At 38.0% G+C, this 14,575-nt stretch overlaps 1 protein-coding gene across 4 annotated transcripts; it reads right to left on the bottom strand.

The window, feature by feature from the left end:
* Positions 1 to 4,551: 4,551 nt before the first annotated feature.
* LOC133296748 (phytochrome E) lies at positions 4,552 to 10,533 on the bottom strand. 4 transcript variants are annotated; one of them, XM_061495806.1, is made up of 4 exons: positions 8,344 to 10,533; positions 6,900 to 7,707; positions 6,404 to 6,700; positions 4,552 to 5,029 (listed from the first exon to the last, which is right to left on the bottom strand). In XM_061495806.1, exons 1-4 carry the CDS (start codon positions 10,373 to 10,375, stop codon positions 4,777 to 4,779), a joined length of 3,390 nt encoding a protein of 1,129 aa, XP_061351790.1. In that variant the 5' UTR covers positions 10,376 to 10,533; the 3' UTR covers positions 4,552 to 4,776. The 4 variants fall into 4 exon arrangements, with proteins under 4 accessions (XP_061351790.1, XP_061351789.1, XP_061351791.1 ...); XM_061495805.1 differs by having other exon boundaries at positions 4,552 to 5,056; positions 6,389 to 6,697; XM_061495807.1 differs by having other exon boundaries at positions 6,404 to 6,697.
* Positions 10,534 to 14,575: the final 4,042 nt, after the last annotated feature.

Genomic DNA, 14,575 nt, shown 5'->3' with positions numbered 1-14,575 from the left:
AGCATCGACCTCTAGAGTTTGAGGAGGGAGATCATGTGTTCCTGAAGCTGTCACCTGTTACGGGTGTGGGACGAGCCCTTGGAGTGAGGAAGCTGAGTCCGAGATTTATTGGACCCTACCAGATTCTTCGTAGGGTGGGACCGGTTGCCTACCAGCTTGCCTTACCTCCGCAATTGGCAAATTTACATGATGTGTTTCATGTTTCTCAGCTGAGGAAATATGTAGCTGATCCTTCTCATGTGGTTCAACCTGATAATGTTGAAATCCGGGAGAATTTGAAGACTCCTATTGGACCACTGAAGATACTCGAAAGAGATGAGAAGAAGCTGAGAAATAAATCTATTCCTATGGTGAAAGTCCAGTGGGAAGGAAGGACGCCTGAAGAGTCCACTTGGGAGCGGGAAGATGAGCTTCTCCGGCAATATCCTGAGTTTAAGGACAGGTACGTTCTTGATTTTGCGGACAAAATCGCTAAAAAGGTGGGGTGATTATAATAGCCCAACTTAATTAATTAGTAAATCAAGTGTAATTAATTAATTAAGCATGTTTTACTGAGTGAAATTAAGTATGAGGCTTAATAAAATGAATCTGAGTCACTTTGGAGTTAAAAAGTGTACTCAGTGAAAATTAAGGGGTATAAATGGGTACTGGCAAAAGTACCCAAAATATAAAAATAAAAATAGTAATATTCCTAGAATAATATTCCAGACTTTTGGGTAAAGTTTGGTAATTATTGGAGTTGAATAGATAGACGAACCAATACCCGCTTAAAGCCACTTAACCTATGTTAAGTGACTAAAAGCCAAAAGAATCCCCATTTTCCCCCCATTGCCGTCGACTGCAACAGAAAGAAGGAGGAGAGAAGAGAGGGAGAAGAGAGGGAAGAAGAAAGGGGAGATCATAGAGTGAGCAAATCTCAACCAAATCCATCCGTTCAAAAGCCTAAATCGCTTAGAATCTCGCCCTCTTTCATAATCCTAGCTTTGTTTTGAGTGGGGAGCATTGTGGAGAGAGATATTACCTCTCAAAAATTCGGCCCTTTGGTGAAAATTGGGGTTTTGAGAGTTTCTACCTCCATTGAAGCTTGAGGAGCCATCAATCCTTGGTTGTGTGACCATTGGTGGTAAGATTCTAACCCTTGAACCTCATGATTCCTTGAAATTTGCATGAGTTAGGGTTTGTGAATAGTAAATTGGGATTTTTATGAAATGAAGTTGAATTGGCTATGTTCTAGGAAGAATGGAGCTTAGAGCATGTTATGGAAAATGCTAGGAATGTCATTTAACCGGTGGAAATGAGCCTAGATAGTCATTTGATAATTGTTCATAATATTGGAAAATTCATGCTTGGATTGGTTAGTATTCTAGCATGTTGAACAATTAGTGAGTTGAATGATTGATTGGATCCTTGTGATGTCTAGGATTGAGACATTTGGACCAACCGTGAGTGATCAACCATTGGAGCAAGCTATGGAGCTTGATTAGCTCCATTGGATAGGTGAGTTCATGCTTATGTTTGGTATGAATTGTATAGCTTGGTTGATAGCTATGAGATGTTATTGGATGCAATATGTGTTGATTGCATTACACCATGTGTAGGTGTATGTTTGTAAAAGTTGATTGCTGAAACTGTTGGTGAAGAACAAAGGTTGACTGAAGCATTGAGGTAAGCCTTCGGACCTTGGGTGTAATTCCCTTGACTGTTCTACCAAGCCCTGAAAGGGTAGAGGTTGTGATTGTGTATATAAATGCAATAAAATAGTGTAATGCTTTGTTATACGTATGTGTATGCATTTGGTGTGGCATAGGATGGTGTTTCCCTATGTTGGTATGTTGCATGACGATGCGTAAATCATACTTGGTAGTTAGCTGGCCAGTAGGACTATTTGCATCTGAGTTTCCTTAGGACAGCTTGAGAGCTCGAGGGATTTCTCCTGGAGATGTAGTGCACTTTGCATAGATATGTATTTACTGCATTATTATTGTTATTGCTATTACACTGGTATGGAACTGTGGGGTGGAGAGATGCTCCAAGGACCCCTGGTTTACTGGATATATTCGTATATCTCACCCCGTGTTGTGGGGACCCCCTTTCAGGTAAGGATGCTGCAGGAGCCTCTGGTGGCAAGTGGCCATATCTGGATTATGCATGAAATGTGGCATTTCTTTTGAGTTTATGCATGCCTTTTGTAGTTGACATGTATAGGATTTTATTTTGAAAGCCCATGGTCATTTGTATATCTTGATTCATTGGATGAACTTAGCCTATGCTCATGCCTTTGGTTACACCTTTTGTTGATGGGGGTCAAGGGAATGATCATAGTGTTTTGTAAGCTAAGTTCTATGATTTGTAAAGGATATGTAATGTAAATGATGCCTACTTGGAATTCAATATATGCATGCTTGTTATGTATTGAGTTGTTGAATTGGTTGGGCTGAAAATCAATTAGGTACCCTCTTCGTTTAAACTGGTAAACGATGAGAAAACAAAGGTCATGCTGCCCAAAGTCTAGCTAAATCTCATGAGGAGAGGTTGGATGAGTGCTAGGATTTAGTTTTGGGGCATGGACATTTGTGGTTTGTAATGGGGATGCATATTCCCCTAGGCTTGGACTTGAGAAATGTGGGAATTGGAATTCCCTGGCAGCGCGCCCAAGCGCCCTGCTGCCCCTGCGAGTGCCAATGCATTCTGCCTCCTCGCGCTGGAGCGCCCAAGTGGGGGCTTAAGCGCCCAGGATTGCGCGCTGGAGCGCCCTGGCGTGCGCTTAAGCGCCCCTTGCTGCAGAAAGTTGGGTGGCTTACTGCCCCCTCGTGTTTTAGCGCCCAGGGTGGGGCTTAAGCGCCCAGGGTTGCGCGCTTGAGCGCCCTGGTCCGCGCTTAAGCGCCCTTCGCCACTGAAGGAGGAGATGCTTCTGTCTCTGCGCGCTAAAACGTCCCCGTGGGAGCTTGAGCGCCCAGGCTAGCGCGCCTGAGCGCCCTGTTGCGCGCTTAAGCGCCCATCCACACTGGAAATGCTAATGCTTACTGCCTCCGTGCGCTTAAGCGCCCAGATGGAGGCTTTAGCGCCCGATAGCGCGCGCTTGAGCGCCCGGTAGCGCGCTGAAGCGCGCGGGGCCTGTGACCAACACTCTCTTGTGTTGCTTCAAATGGTCCTAACTTGGGCTACAGTGCTCCGATTTGAGCACGGTTTGAAGCCACAGGTAGCTAATGAAGAAACCTACAATATAGTAGAAGTATTGAACTAAACAAGAAGTAAATTAAAGGTTTAAAAATGGAGAATGAACATGATGTTAAGCTTAATTTATCTGTTTCCGCAAGGTAATTTGGTTATGATCACGAAATTGGGTATTATAAGTTCGGTACGTTTTAAAATGAAAAATTTATCCGGATTTTAATTCAAACCCATGTGATTGTAACTGCGCTTAATATCATAATGCGATGTTAACAAACCGGTTCTAGAACGGGGTGTTACAGATAATCTATGAGATGACACATAACCCCTAATGGGGTATTTAACTTTTGTTTTCGGGTTGACGTGAGTTGTCGAACTCACTCAAATTAATCAAGTTTGTAAAAATATAGATTTGTAATAAAGTGGGCAACCTGAATCGTCTCTCAAGGAATTTGTAAGGATCTTAATCGATAAGTTAAAAACAAGAAGTAAAAAGGGGGGTTTGTGAGATTAAAAATAGATAATAAAAATAAGGACTTAAAAATTGAAATTATCAATTAAAAGCAATCAACCCAAGAATTAGGATTCCAAGATATCCATTATTGGACAAAGGATTACCAAATTGTGGTTGACCACAAGCTGCTTTACATATTGCTTCCAATCCAGTGTTTCATGAAAGGACCAAGCACATTGAGATAGACTGTCATTTTGTTAGGGAAAAAGTCCTCTCTGGAGATATAGTCACTAGTTTTGTTAACTCAACTGATCAATTAGCTGATGTTTTCACTAAGTCTTTGAGAGGGTCTAGGTTAGATCACTTATGTAACAAGCTTGGTGCATATGATCTATATGCTCCAGCTTGAGGGGGAGTGTTGTAAATGATAGTTTAGAATGGTAGTATAGAAGTCTCACATCATGTATATCTCTTTGTATTTTCTTTCTTTTAAGTTATATAATAGACTCTCCGCTGTGTAGTTAAAACACACGGATTACTTGTATATCTCTTTGTTCTTGGTATTCAACCATTATATTTATTAACATATGCTACAGTATCAGCACTAGACATGTGAAGTTGAAGTTCAGAGTATTCTCGGTAGTTTATAATTTCTGTGTTGATGTTGTTGCTCGCAGATGGATTTGAAGTTTTCCCAATCATTAAAATTTAGATTAATGAAACAGTAGGAGCTGACCTTCTTACTTGTTTGCAACTTTGATGTAGATGTTAAAAAGGGGCTAATTTATGTTTGGGGAAAAGGCGAACCTAAATTAGTTTGGGAGAAAAGGTGATATTAACGTTGATGCACCTTGACACACAAACCAATTTTGATGAGCAATATTACAAGATTTCATCTTATTTAGATATATAGCAGCATGCTCATTTTTGATGAAGGGGGATACAATATTAAACTGTAAGAGTTATTGTAGTATTTTTAAGCCGCAATAGAGACATATATAATGGCTAAAAATCTCCCAGGCATAAATTTCCTTTAAGATATGATAGATTGATCCAAGTGTTGAAATAAGCACTTGATATGTCTGTCAAGCTTCAAACCTAGATCAGAGACTTACTGATGACCCTCCTCACCCCTTCCACATGTAGGAGCATCAAGAGAAGAAAGTTAACATGCTTGTCTCTGCTTGCAAATTTCTTTGCCTTTCTTTTCTTGTTCTAAGTTCAAGATCAATGAGGAAATAGCACTTATTGTGTTCTCTTACATACTGAACATGACCATTCATCTTACTTAGGATTTTCCTGGACATATATAGCCCTAGACCTTCCTGTGTAGTCCATTGATTCTCTCCTTCAAACATATCATGAAGAACAGTGGAAGGAAGACCTTGACCAGAATGTGTCATTCTGCATGAAAAATATGGTAAAATGAAACTTTAGTCTACGTAATAATCTAATTTGGGTGCTTTCTTGAAAGTAACTATCACAGCACTTGGAGACAAATTATATTTTCCTTTGTAAAGGCATGTGATATTAGGAATGTTACATTTATGGCATTAGCATCCCAGATGGGGCCTAAACTTGAGTGTAATGTTTAGAATCTAAAGTGAGAAAAGGCCATGATCATCTACCTAAAAAGAGTCTTAACAACTACTCAGAAAGAAGAAGAAAAAAAAAATAGAAGACTAGAAGCGTTGGAATAAGTTGCTAATGAAACGGTCTAAAAGTGAAGCATTACAACAAACCCCAAACATCGAAAACGAGAAAAGGGTTAAATACATGACAGGGAAACATCTCAGTGATGTTAATGAACAAGGAAGCACAGGCTTAACATAAAAATATATTTGATTTATGGATTACATCAAAATTGACACAAGAAAAGCTGCAAACACAACCCTTTTTTATGCTTCAGCAAGCCCTATCTTATAAATTATCTACAACAGGAGAGACCAGCTTTCATGCAGGTCCTAGCTCCAATAATAAGGCAAAACTGCTAGTGTCTGGGAAACTGTCTGAAAGAGTACAAAGATCACCTAAAATGCATGATAGCACATTATTTCTTGGCACTCGATGGTGGGCTTCCTTTGTTCTATTATCTAGTTCAGTAATCATGTAGGTTTAATATGGCTCAATAGGTCACTTTTGTGACTCTAGATTTGGATGAGTTCAACAAAGGATGCTCCTCATAATATAATCTACTGGTCTAAATTTCCTCAGGGATAAGTGCAACAACAGAGAGAAGCTACACATGGATCTAGAAATTAGATGACTCAAAACCATATGTAATGCAACGGGTTGCACATCCAAATCACAGGAAGTTGAACTTCATTTGTCAATAAGGTCTAAATGTTGAACATAAATCCATAACTGATTCATACATGAACCAAACATAAATTTCACAATATATAATAGAAGGGAATGAATCCTCTCATGTATTGTTTTAACATGATCATGTTTTGTGAAAGATCTCGGTCATTCATTCATATATCAACAGTCAACAATTAAAGTGACAAATTTCACTCTCTTATTTTACAAACTTTATCATTAAAATTGTGGCCATTGATTTACGAATGAATTATTGAGATTTTTCTTATGACATGGTCATGTAAACAAGACATGAGATGATCCATTCCCATAACACAAAAGAGAAAAATCAACTACCCTGAAGTCAGAAAAAATAATCTATATGGTAAGCACATCACTAGAGGGGAAAAGTATTAGCAACCAAATTAACGAGCTGTAAATGATGTACAAACAAAAATAAACTATTGGTGTTTGTACCTGAACTTCAGATGGACAAATTCATTGCCATCCTGTATTATCTTTAAACCAGGTGAAATCTTGATTTCTACCCAGCCATTTGGAGATGGTGTATGGCCGACTACATTAAGCAAAAAGTCAGACAAGACCACCTGAAGCTTAATTTGATCACCATATAGAACAAGTGTTTTGATTTCATCAGGAATTTCATGAAACAGCTGCAAGCTTTTTTCTCTTATCAAGATCATGACTTGACTGACAATGGCATCTAAAATATTTCCCAGAAGAAATTCTTCCATGTTTAGCTGCAAAGTGCTGCTATTATTGGCATAAAATGTGAGAAACTTTGTATTATTGTATGTTTGCCTAATTTGTACATATGATGGTATGAATGGAGATATGTATGCATAGAACATATTTAAAAATGATATCTTAAACATCAAGAATAAGAAGCGCAGAAAGTAAAGTACAACTCAGAGAGAATTCATGCCTATTAAAATGCAACAAGAACACTTACCCTTCATTAATACTTCCTAAATCTGTATCCCCAATAATTGCCATGATCTGTCTTTCACATGCATTACTAGTGTCAAGAAATTGTTTCTGGTTTTCTGAGACAGCTGTATCTTCCAAAAGTTTGTGTGTGAATCGTATACCATTTAAAGGATTCTTCATCTCTTGTCGTATATAAGCCAACTCCTTAGATTCAGATATGCTTTCTCGGCTCTGAGGCCTGTGTCCATCAGAGGGCTGATTCAAATCTGTCGATACAATCTGCAAGAAGCAGAAACAGCCAATCATATTCCCACCTGCATCAATCCTCTTGTTTGCTGTTATATAAGCCTCTATAAATTTTCCATTTCTATCAAAAAATCCAAATGGAAACTTCTCCAAATCTTGACCACTCATTCCACGATACAGCATAATCATAAAATTAGTCAGTGTATCTTGACCTTTCAATCGACAAAAACTTCCAAAGATTTCGCCAGGAAGCATTTTTCCTAAGATTTCATCTTTCTTCCAACCAGTTAGCCTTTCCATGGCTGCATTCCATTCAGAGCAGCAAGCATTCTCATCAGAAGCAAATATGGGTGGAATCAGTGGATTGAGACTCTGTATGATAGCTTTGTAATCACCTTCCAACTTAATGAATTTATCTAGAACAACTTTCTCATAAGTGATGTCCTGACCTACGAAGCATACCCCAACAATAGCATTTGTGTAGTCCCTACTAGTGCAGGCATTGGCCATGATATACACAACTTCCTTTGGTTGATGAAACCCAAATTGTTTTATTTTCAACTCAACATTTTTGTCCTCCTGGCCTGAAAAAACATTAGTAATCATATATTTGATTTTTATTCAGGAATGACAAAAAAATAAAACCAGAGAATTTTGAGGTGAAAATTCCCTGGTATTTTCACAAACTTATCAGTGGTATTTTCACAAACTTTCCCATGCATATTCTATTTATACAAAACCAGTCATTTAGTTTTTACATTCACATTGGTGAAAATGACAGTCACAACCTAGAAAAACATGAGACATTTGTTTGTCCATAGCCTTATAAATTTACGCCACGAACATTCATTCTTGAGATGTTCAGAGACTCAGAATCACCCCAAAATTAAATTTTAATATAAGAAGCTTAGGGGAGTACAGGATTGGCAAATGGAGAATAAATACTGAAGTACAGGATCACCTATATCTTATTATAGGATATGAACCTAGCTCCTGTGGGTTCAGTAGTTAAATAGCTATTGTACCAGGCCAGATTATCAATGTGGGTTTCATGAATTGAATATTTAAGATAATCATGATAGAATCAAAATCTAAAAGATGGCCCCCCATTGCTTCTAGCAAACTGCACAACAATTAAACAATGAATCATGAATAACATTTGAGTTAATAAAGTGTAAACTCCAGATTTACCATCATCTTTTCCATAATAACTTATTTACCTTGCATGGCTCTGCTTAGAATGTTTTTAATTGTTTCATGTGAGTCCTCATGTACTACTTCATTTACTAGGGATTTACCCATAGCTTCACTGGCCTGCAGACCTGTCAATTCTGCAATTTTTGCATTCCATCCATTGATTAGGCCACCTGAATCAACCCCAAAAATTGGAACTGTTGCGGTCTCGATTAATCTCACCATTTCAAATGCTACTGAACTGAGTTCATCCATCCCTCCCATTGCAGTGTCATTTTTATGTATATAATTTAGAGTCTTTGGGCCAGCGTTTTCAGTGTCTTGGAATGAATCTCTCATTATTAGTTGTAATGAGTGAATAGCATTGATTTCTGACACTTCCCAAGGCAAACTTTTGCTTTTGACTACTTCAAGAAAAGCTTTAAATGATGATCTAGGGTTCAATTTTCCTCCATCATCCTTATCCTCCGGATGATGCTTGGCTCCTCCCCATTTCATTTCCTTAGCTGTGTGCGACCTGAACCAGAACAAGAAATGTCTTGAATTGATTCTTGCTGTGGCCATGCCACAAACTGCATCCCCCAGTGAAGCAGCACCTGGATAACCTGCATCAGCCAAACTATCTGTGGTCAAACCTGTTGAGTCCCCATGATTATTAAGTAGCCATTCTGCAATATCTTTCACCTGTGATTCAGTTGGGGTTGTGCCTAACAACCAACAGTTTCCATCATAATACAAGGCTGCCCCATCACACTTCACAAGATCCATGATACTTGGGGATTGGGTCACAATGCCAAACGGTGCATCACGTAGGAGCATGTCACACAGTAAGGTTTGTGTTTTAAGAATTCTCTTCTCTGCCATCTGTGATGCCAATTGAATCTCCATGTAAAGCTGGAGTCCAAAAGCCTGCATAAGGAACTCACAAGCATACCGAACTGGAAAAGGAAGATAGCGCGGTGAAGTGTGATGACAAACTAGCAAACCCCAAAGCCTTGTCGTATCATTTCCATTGACTATAACTGCCATCACCAGAGAGGCAATTGAGCCCATATTAGCCATGTACTGTTTGTGACAACCATGCGGTGACCTAAGGGTTGAATTGACCAAGCAAAGAGGTTGCCTTAACTCTTCACTCTGAATGACCTTAACAGGCTTTGAATGGCAATCACAAATTATCCTGACCCGGTTTTGCTTGAACAAGAAGCGAGCAGCTTGAGGGATATCTGTGGCAGGATAATGCAAACCCAAGTAAGGCTCTAAATCTGACCTCCTAATCTCAGATACAACCTCACCATGATCATCCTCATGGAACTTATAAACCATAACCCTGTCATACCCTGTAAGCTTCTGCACTTCCTCAACAACAGTGTCACACAACAAACCAATATCTTCCCCAGGAAGAGATTGGAGCCTTGAAATTGCTCTAACAGCCAACTTCTGTGACTGAACTGCCCCAGCAAGTGATAATGCAGGATCACTTGACCTTGCAGGCTCCAAATCAATGACAACCCCAACATCAATCCTGTGCAGTATGGCATAAAATGGCTTCTGGGTTGTCCTTGCAAAGACCCAAATCGGGTTCAAAAGCGAAATTTCCCTTGAAGCCACAGCTTTTGCAAGGGAAGCCCCAGAAGCAGGAGTGAAGAGGGTTGTGGCATCAACCCCAATCAAACCCGTGAACTGTCCTGAATCAGTTTTCCTCTCTAAACCCAACAATTGAAAGCAATTTTCACTGTATCCAATGATTTTAAAAGTGGATTCCTCAATTGCAAGCATACAACCAAAGGGTTGGATGAGACCACCCCTTTGGATTTTAGACAAATATGTAGTCATTTTCTCCTCGGACACTAACCTGGGAGGATCAAGAACCGACCTTGAGTAATCAAATGATTTGCCAGAAACACCAGATTGCTCAAACTCAGCCAGAATCTTAGCATCTGCACTGTACTGAGCAAGTGCCTTGTCCCTATTGATGGCAGTGTTGGTGTTCATGTTGCTTTCAGCTGATGTTGAGAAACTTGTGTCTTTCAATTTCCCTCTACTTCCAAGGCTCATTTTTTTAACAAAGGTGTTTGCTAGCACTTGCAGCTTCTCTTCACTTCTCTTCTCTATTCTATGCCTGTGTCTTATGATGTTGCTGCTTCCTCAACAATATCATGGGTTGCACACGTCTTTGTCATGGTTTAGTTGGGTGTGGGCTACACCATGCTTAAAATCGTTTCTGTGCCCTGCATTCATCCATCATTAATCACATGCCAGTTTCATGTTAGCATTTTGCTTTTGTGGTTGTGAATCTTGTGATTTGTCAATGAGATATATAGTCATATATATATCGGAGACCCGCTGCTTGAAAGTACATTGCTGACAAACCAACAATGAATAGCCATATGCACTGAACTCACCCACTTAATGTCTCTCTCCTATATTGTGTTCAATCCAGTTCAAGCAAATTACCGCTAAAGGCCTAAAACCATAGGTATGGAAACAAATTAGTAAATTTTGGCGAAATGCCGCGACGGACCATCAGCCGTCGTCGAAGAAGTCTGAGATAATAATTAATTCGTATTATCTTATCTTAACTTTTAATTATTTTCAGACTTCTTCAATGATTTTAAAAGTACAGCGTGGCATTTTGAAGGAAAATGATAGGAAAACCGTATATAATTAGTTAGCTTAGAAATATCAAGTTAAGGGTGGACATGCGTCACTCAAACCGGTTTTTTTTTTAATTGAATCGAACTGTTTTTATTTTTTTTTCAAACCGAACCAGTTCTGTACTCATTGAAAAATGAAAATTACTTCGGATATGCAAACTCATTCTGAACCGGTTAGAATCGGTTTTTCAAATCAGATTTTTGGTTGGTTTGATTCTTAAATTGATTTATAAAATTCGCAAAACTAATTTAAAAAAATATGATTCGGTTCGATTATTTTGCAAAATTCTACATCCAATTACTTAAAATTGCAATATTTTTTTTTTAATCAAAACTGATTTAACTCGGTTCTAATATTATCGGATCTATATTGAGATGGTTAGCCCAATAAATTTTTTTTTTAATTTTCAAACTCAAAATCAAGATCATTAATTAAGAAGAATAAATTCATTTTCAATACTCACTTGAAAGTTATTATTTTCGGTTATTTTACTTTAAGAAAATAATGTGTTAATATGTACTTTAATCAAAAGTGAACATCTAGGAAACAAGTTTTTTTTTTCTTTTTGCTAATCTGGTCAGGATTGAAATTTTAGATTTTGGAGATTACCAAAAAAAAAAAATTTAGATTTTGGAATTTTAAAAGATAAAATAAAAGTTTGAAGTGAAGTTCTAAAAATAATAGTAGAAGAGTTTTAAATTTGTTTCATTTTTAATATCTTAAAATTTATAATATTATGTTCAAAATTATTTCACCTTTTAGTAGAAGAATCCCACCTTAATCCTACAATCAATAGAATTGTGTTTCCCTTTTTTTATCAATTGCTCGTATCCTAAAAAAAAAAAAAAAAAACCCAACTGTCATCTACTCATATATAATAAATTGGGCATAGTTAGAGTTAATTTGAGGTGATGCGACGTGAAGTGCAAAGTACCATTTTTTTTTATTAGTTTGAGATATTTAATAACTGAGGCTTTAAAGGTTTATTCGAGAATGGTATGTATAAAAATTATGCCGTCTCACATTTTTGCTTTTATAAATGTAACTCAAATAAAACTAGGGTTTAATATTCTTATTTTTGCTATAGCATTTTTTTTCCTAACACATTTATATTAATGTAAGTAGATCTCACTAATTTTTCTCTCGTTTTTCTTCACAATGGGACTCATTACCTTTATGTAATTGTAGTAGAAAATAAATTTATACAGTAAAAATAAAAATATTTTTCCCAAAAAATTATACGCACAATATGTACTTTAATATTATCAATTTTGAGAAAAATATTTTTTCTTTTATAAAATAGTCATTTTAGTTAAAATTAGTATTTTTTATTTAAAAGTTAAATTAAAAAAAACCTCTTACTTTTTTCTTCCATAATTTTTATTATGTATCTTTTTCTCTCATATAGAATAACACAAATTTATGTTCTTAACAAACACTAATCTCATTAACTTTATATAATGTTGAATTAATTTTTATTTTATTGCTTAACTTCTCCAAACTGATATTAAAAATATTATCCACTTAACCTTATCCTTCACAATCTTGTGTGTGTGGCATTTTAAGGACAAAAAAAATCTTGAAGTGGAATACTCGTTGACCATAAACATAAATTGTGAACCATACAACTGGACTAGGGAAAATGTCAATACTGTCCTTGCGTTTTTTTCCGTGGCTCACCGATTGCAACGCATGCTTTCTTCCGGTTTCCTTTCAAGGGCCAAAGAAAATAGTGTGTAATGTCATATTATTCAATATCAACGTAAAGATTGCATCTTATCTAATGGTTTGTTATTATTATTATTTAAAAAAAATGACTAGTTTTATAATAAAGTAATATAATAAAAGTATAAAATTGTTGGTTATCTATAATTTTGAATAACTTTTCGTAAGTTAACTGCTATACTTTCTTTGTTTCAAAAAAAAAAAAAAAAACAACTGCTAAACTTTCTAATTGCGGCTACAATGAGTAGTCAATTGAAAATGTTAAATATACACCACAGACTTTATTATATAACTGACTAAATTAGAGATATAAAAAGATTTAATCCCTATATATTAATCTATTATTATAACACTTTCTTCGAGTTGGAATATATAGATTATATGCATCAAGTTTGGTACTGATCGGACCAAATACGGTATGGATAGCCCAATACGTATTAAGCCCAAATTACACACGATTGAGACTCCTTCGGTAGTTTCTGGTCTGGGCCTGGTATTGCAGTTGGGGTGAGCCTGAGCTCTTTGTCCTTCGTCCTTCTCGTTGCACCAAATGAGGGGAGTACTTGCGAAGACACTCTGATGCTTAAGTCAGTATCAGAGGCAGGTGTTTATGTTGTGAAAGTAAAGGATGATCGTACCTTGGTGATACATCGTGTGTTTATATAGTAGTTGAGATGTGTGCTTGGAGGATGTCTTTCTTCATGGTGAAGGCAAAGGTTCCTTGGTGCCAACGTAGTGTGGCTGTCATGGTTTAAATGTTGAGGAGTTTGCCGCCACGGTGTCTAGTAGTAGAGTCATGGCGAGCTGGAGCTGTCTGTTGCTTACTGGTGTGGGGGCGCGGTGGTGTTGCCTTGGCCCTTAAGTTTACTGTCTGTAGAAGGTATCCTGTTGCGAGGTGAGTAAGTACGTCTTGCGTGCCGCGATGAGGTCACCGCGCCTTGTATGACGCAATATGGTCATCGCGCTGGTGTGCCGCGATATGGTCATCACGTCCGTACCTGTCCTTTATGCCTTGTTCTGGGTCCTTAATGGATTTGGGCTTCCATGTGTTATTGGGCCCTGGTTGGGCCTATATTATATCTGGATCAGATGCCCCCTAGCTTGCGATGTTGTCATTTGACAAGGCCGTGAGGTATATGTCCTTTGTATGAGGCGCGGTAGTTTGTGACTCATATGTCGTTCTCGAGTTCATCGCGCGATTCTTCGTGTTCCATCGCGCGTGAGTCTTCAGTACCGAAAATTCCAAGTCCATTGCCCTTGAATGTGATTTATCCAGCCGGATATCCTTTTAAGAAAAGGAATTTTGATAATTATAAACCTGTGTCCACTAACTTGTCTTCTTCCACTGATTCCTCTTCTTCTGAATCAGATTTCGTGTCTCCTCGTATCAAGGAAATTATGGCGAAACGTGGTGCTCGCGATAAGAAGATCGTGAAGACGCAGCCTGAGGACAAGAAGAAAGTTGTGTGCCTTAGTCCGGAAGAAGAACCTTCGGAGACGCGGTCCCTGAATAGGCAAAGCATCCGGGATGTGGATACCCTGGAGTGGGTGTCAGACTCAGTTTTGAAGATTGAGTCAGTATTTTGCTCGCCTGGAGAGTTGGCGGAAGTAACTGCGGCCCTCCATCTGACCCCGAATAAAGCTTTTGACAACCAATGGGAGATTGGTGTCGTCCCGAAGAATGAGCGTGTTTGCTCATCGCGGGCTGAGGGATCATCCAGGCATTTCATGATGATGTACTTCTATTTTTTCTTGTCCATAGGTGTTCATCTTCCCTTTTCTTCTTTTTTTTGTAACCTGTTGGCGCACTTGAATGTGGCGCCTTCACAGCTGACCCCCAATGCCTGGGGTTTTATTAGAGTGTATGAGATGGTA

This window comes from Gastrolobium bilobum, unplaced genomic scaffold, assembly GCF_033153095.1.
Source record: "Gastrolobium bilobum isolate Gb01-03AN ecotype WA unplaced genomic scaffold, APGP_CSIRO_Gbil_v1 utg30206, whole genome shotgun sequence".
Taxonomy (NCBI): domain Eukaryota; kingdom Viridiplantae; phylum Streptophyta; class Magnoliopsida; order Fabales; family Fabaceae; genus Gastrolobium; species Gastrolobium bilobum.
This window is presented reverse-complemented; position numbering and strand designations above follow the sequence as displayed.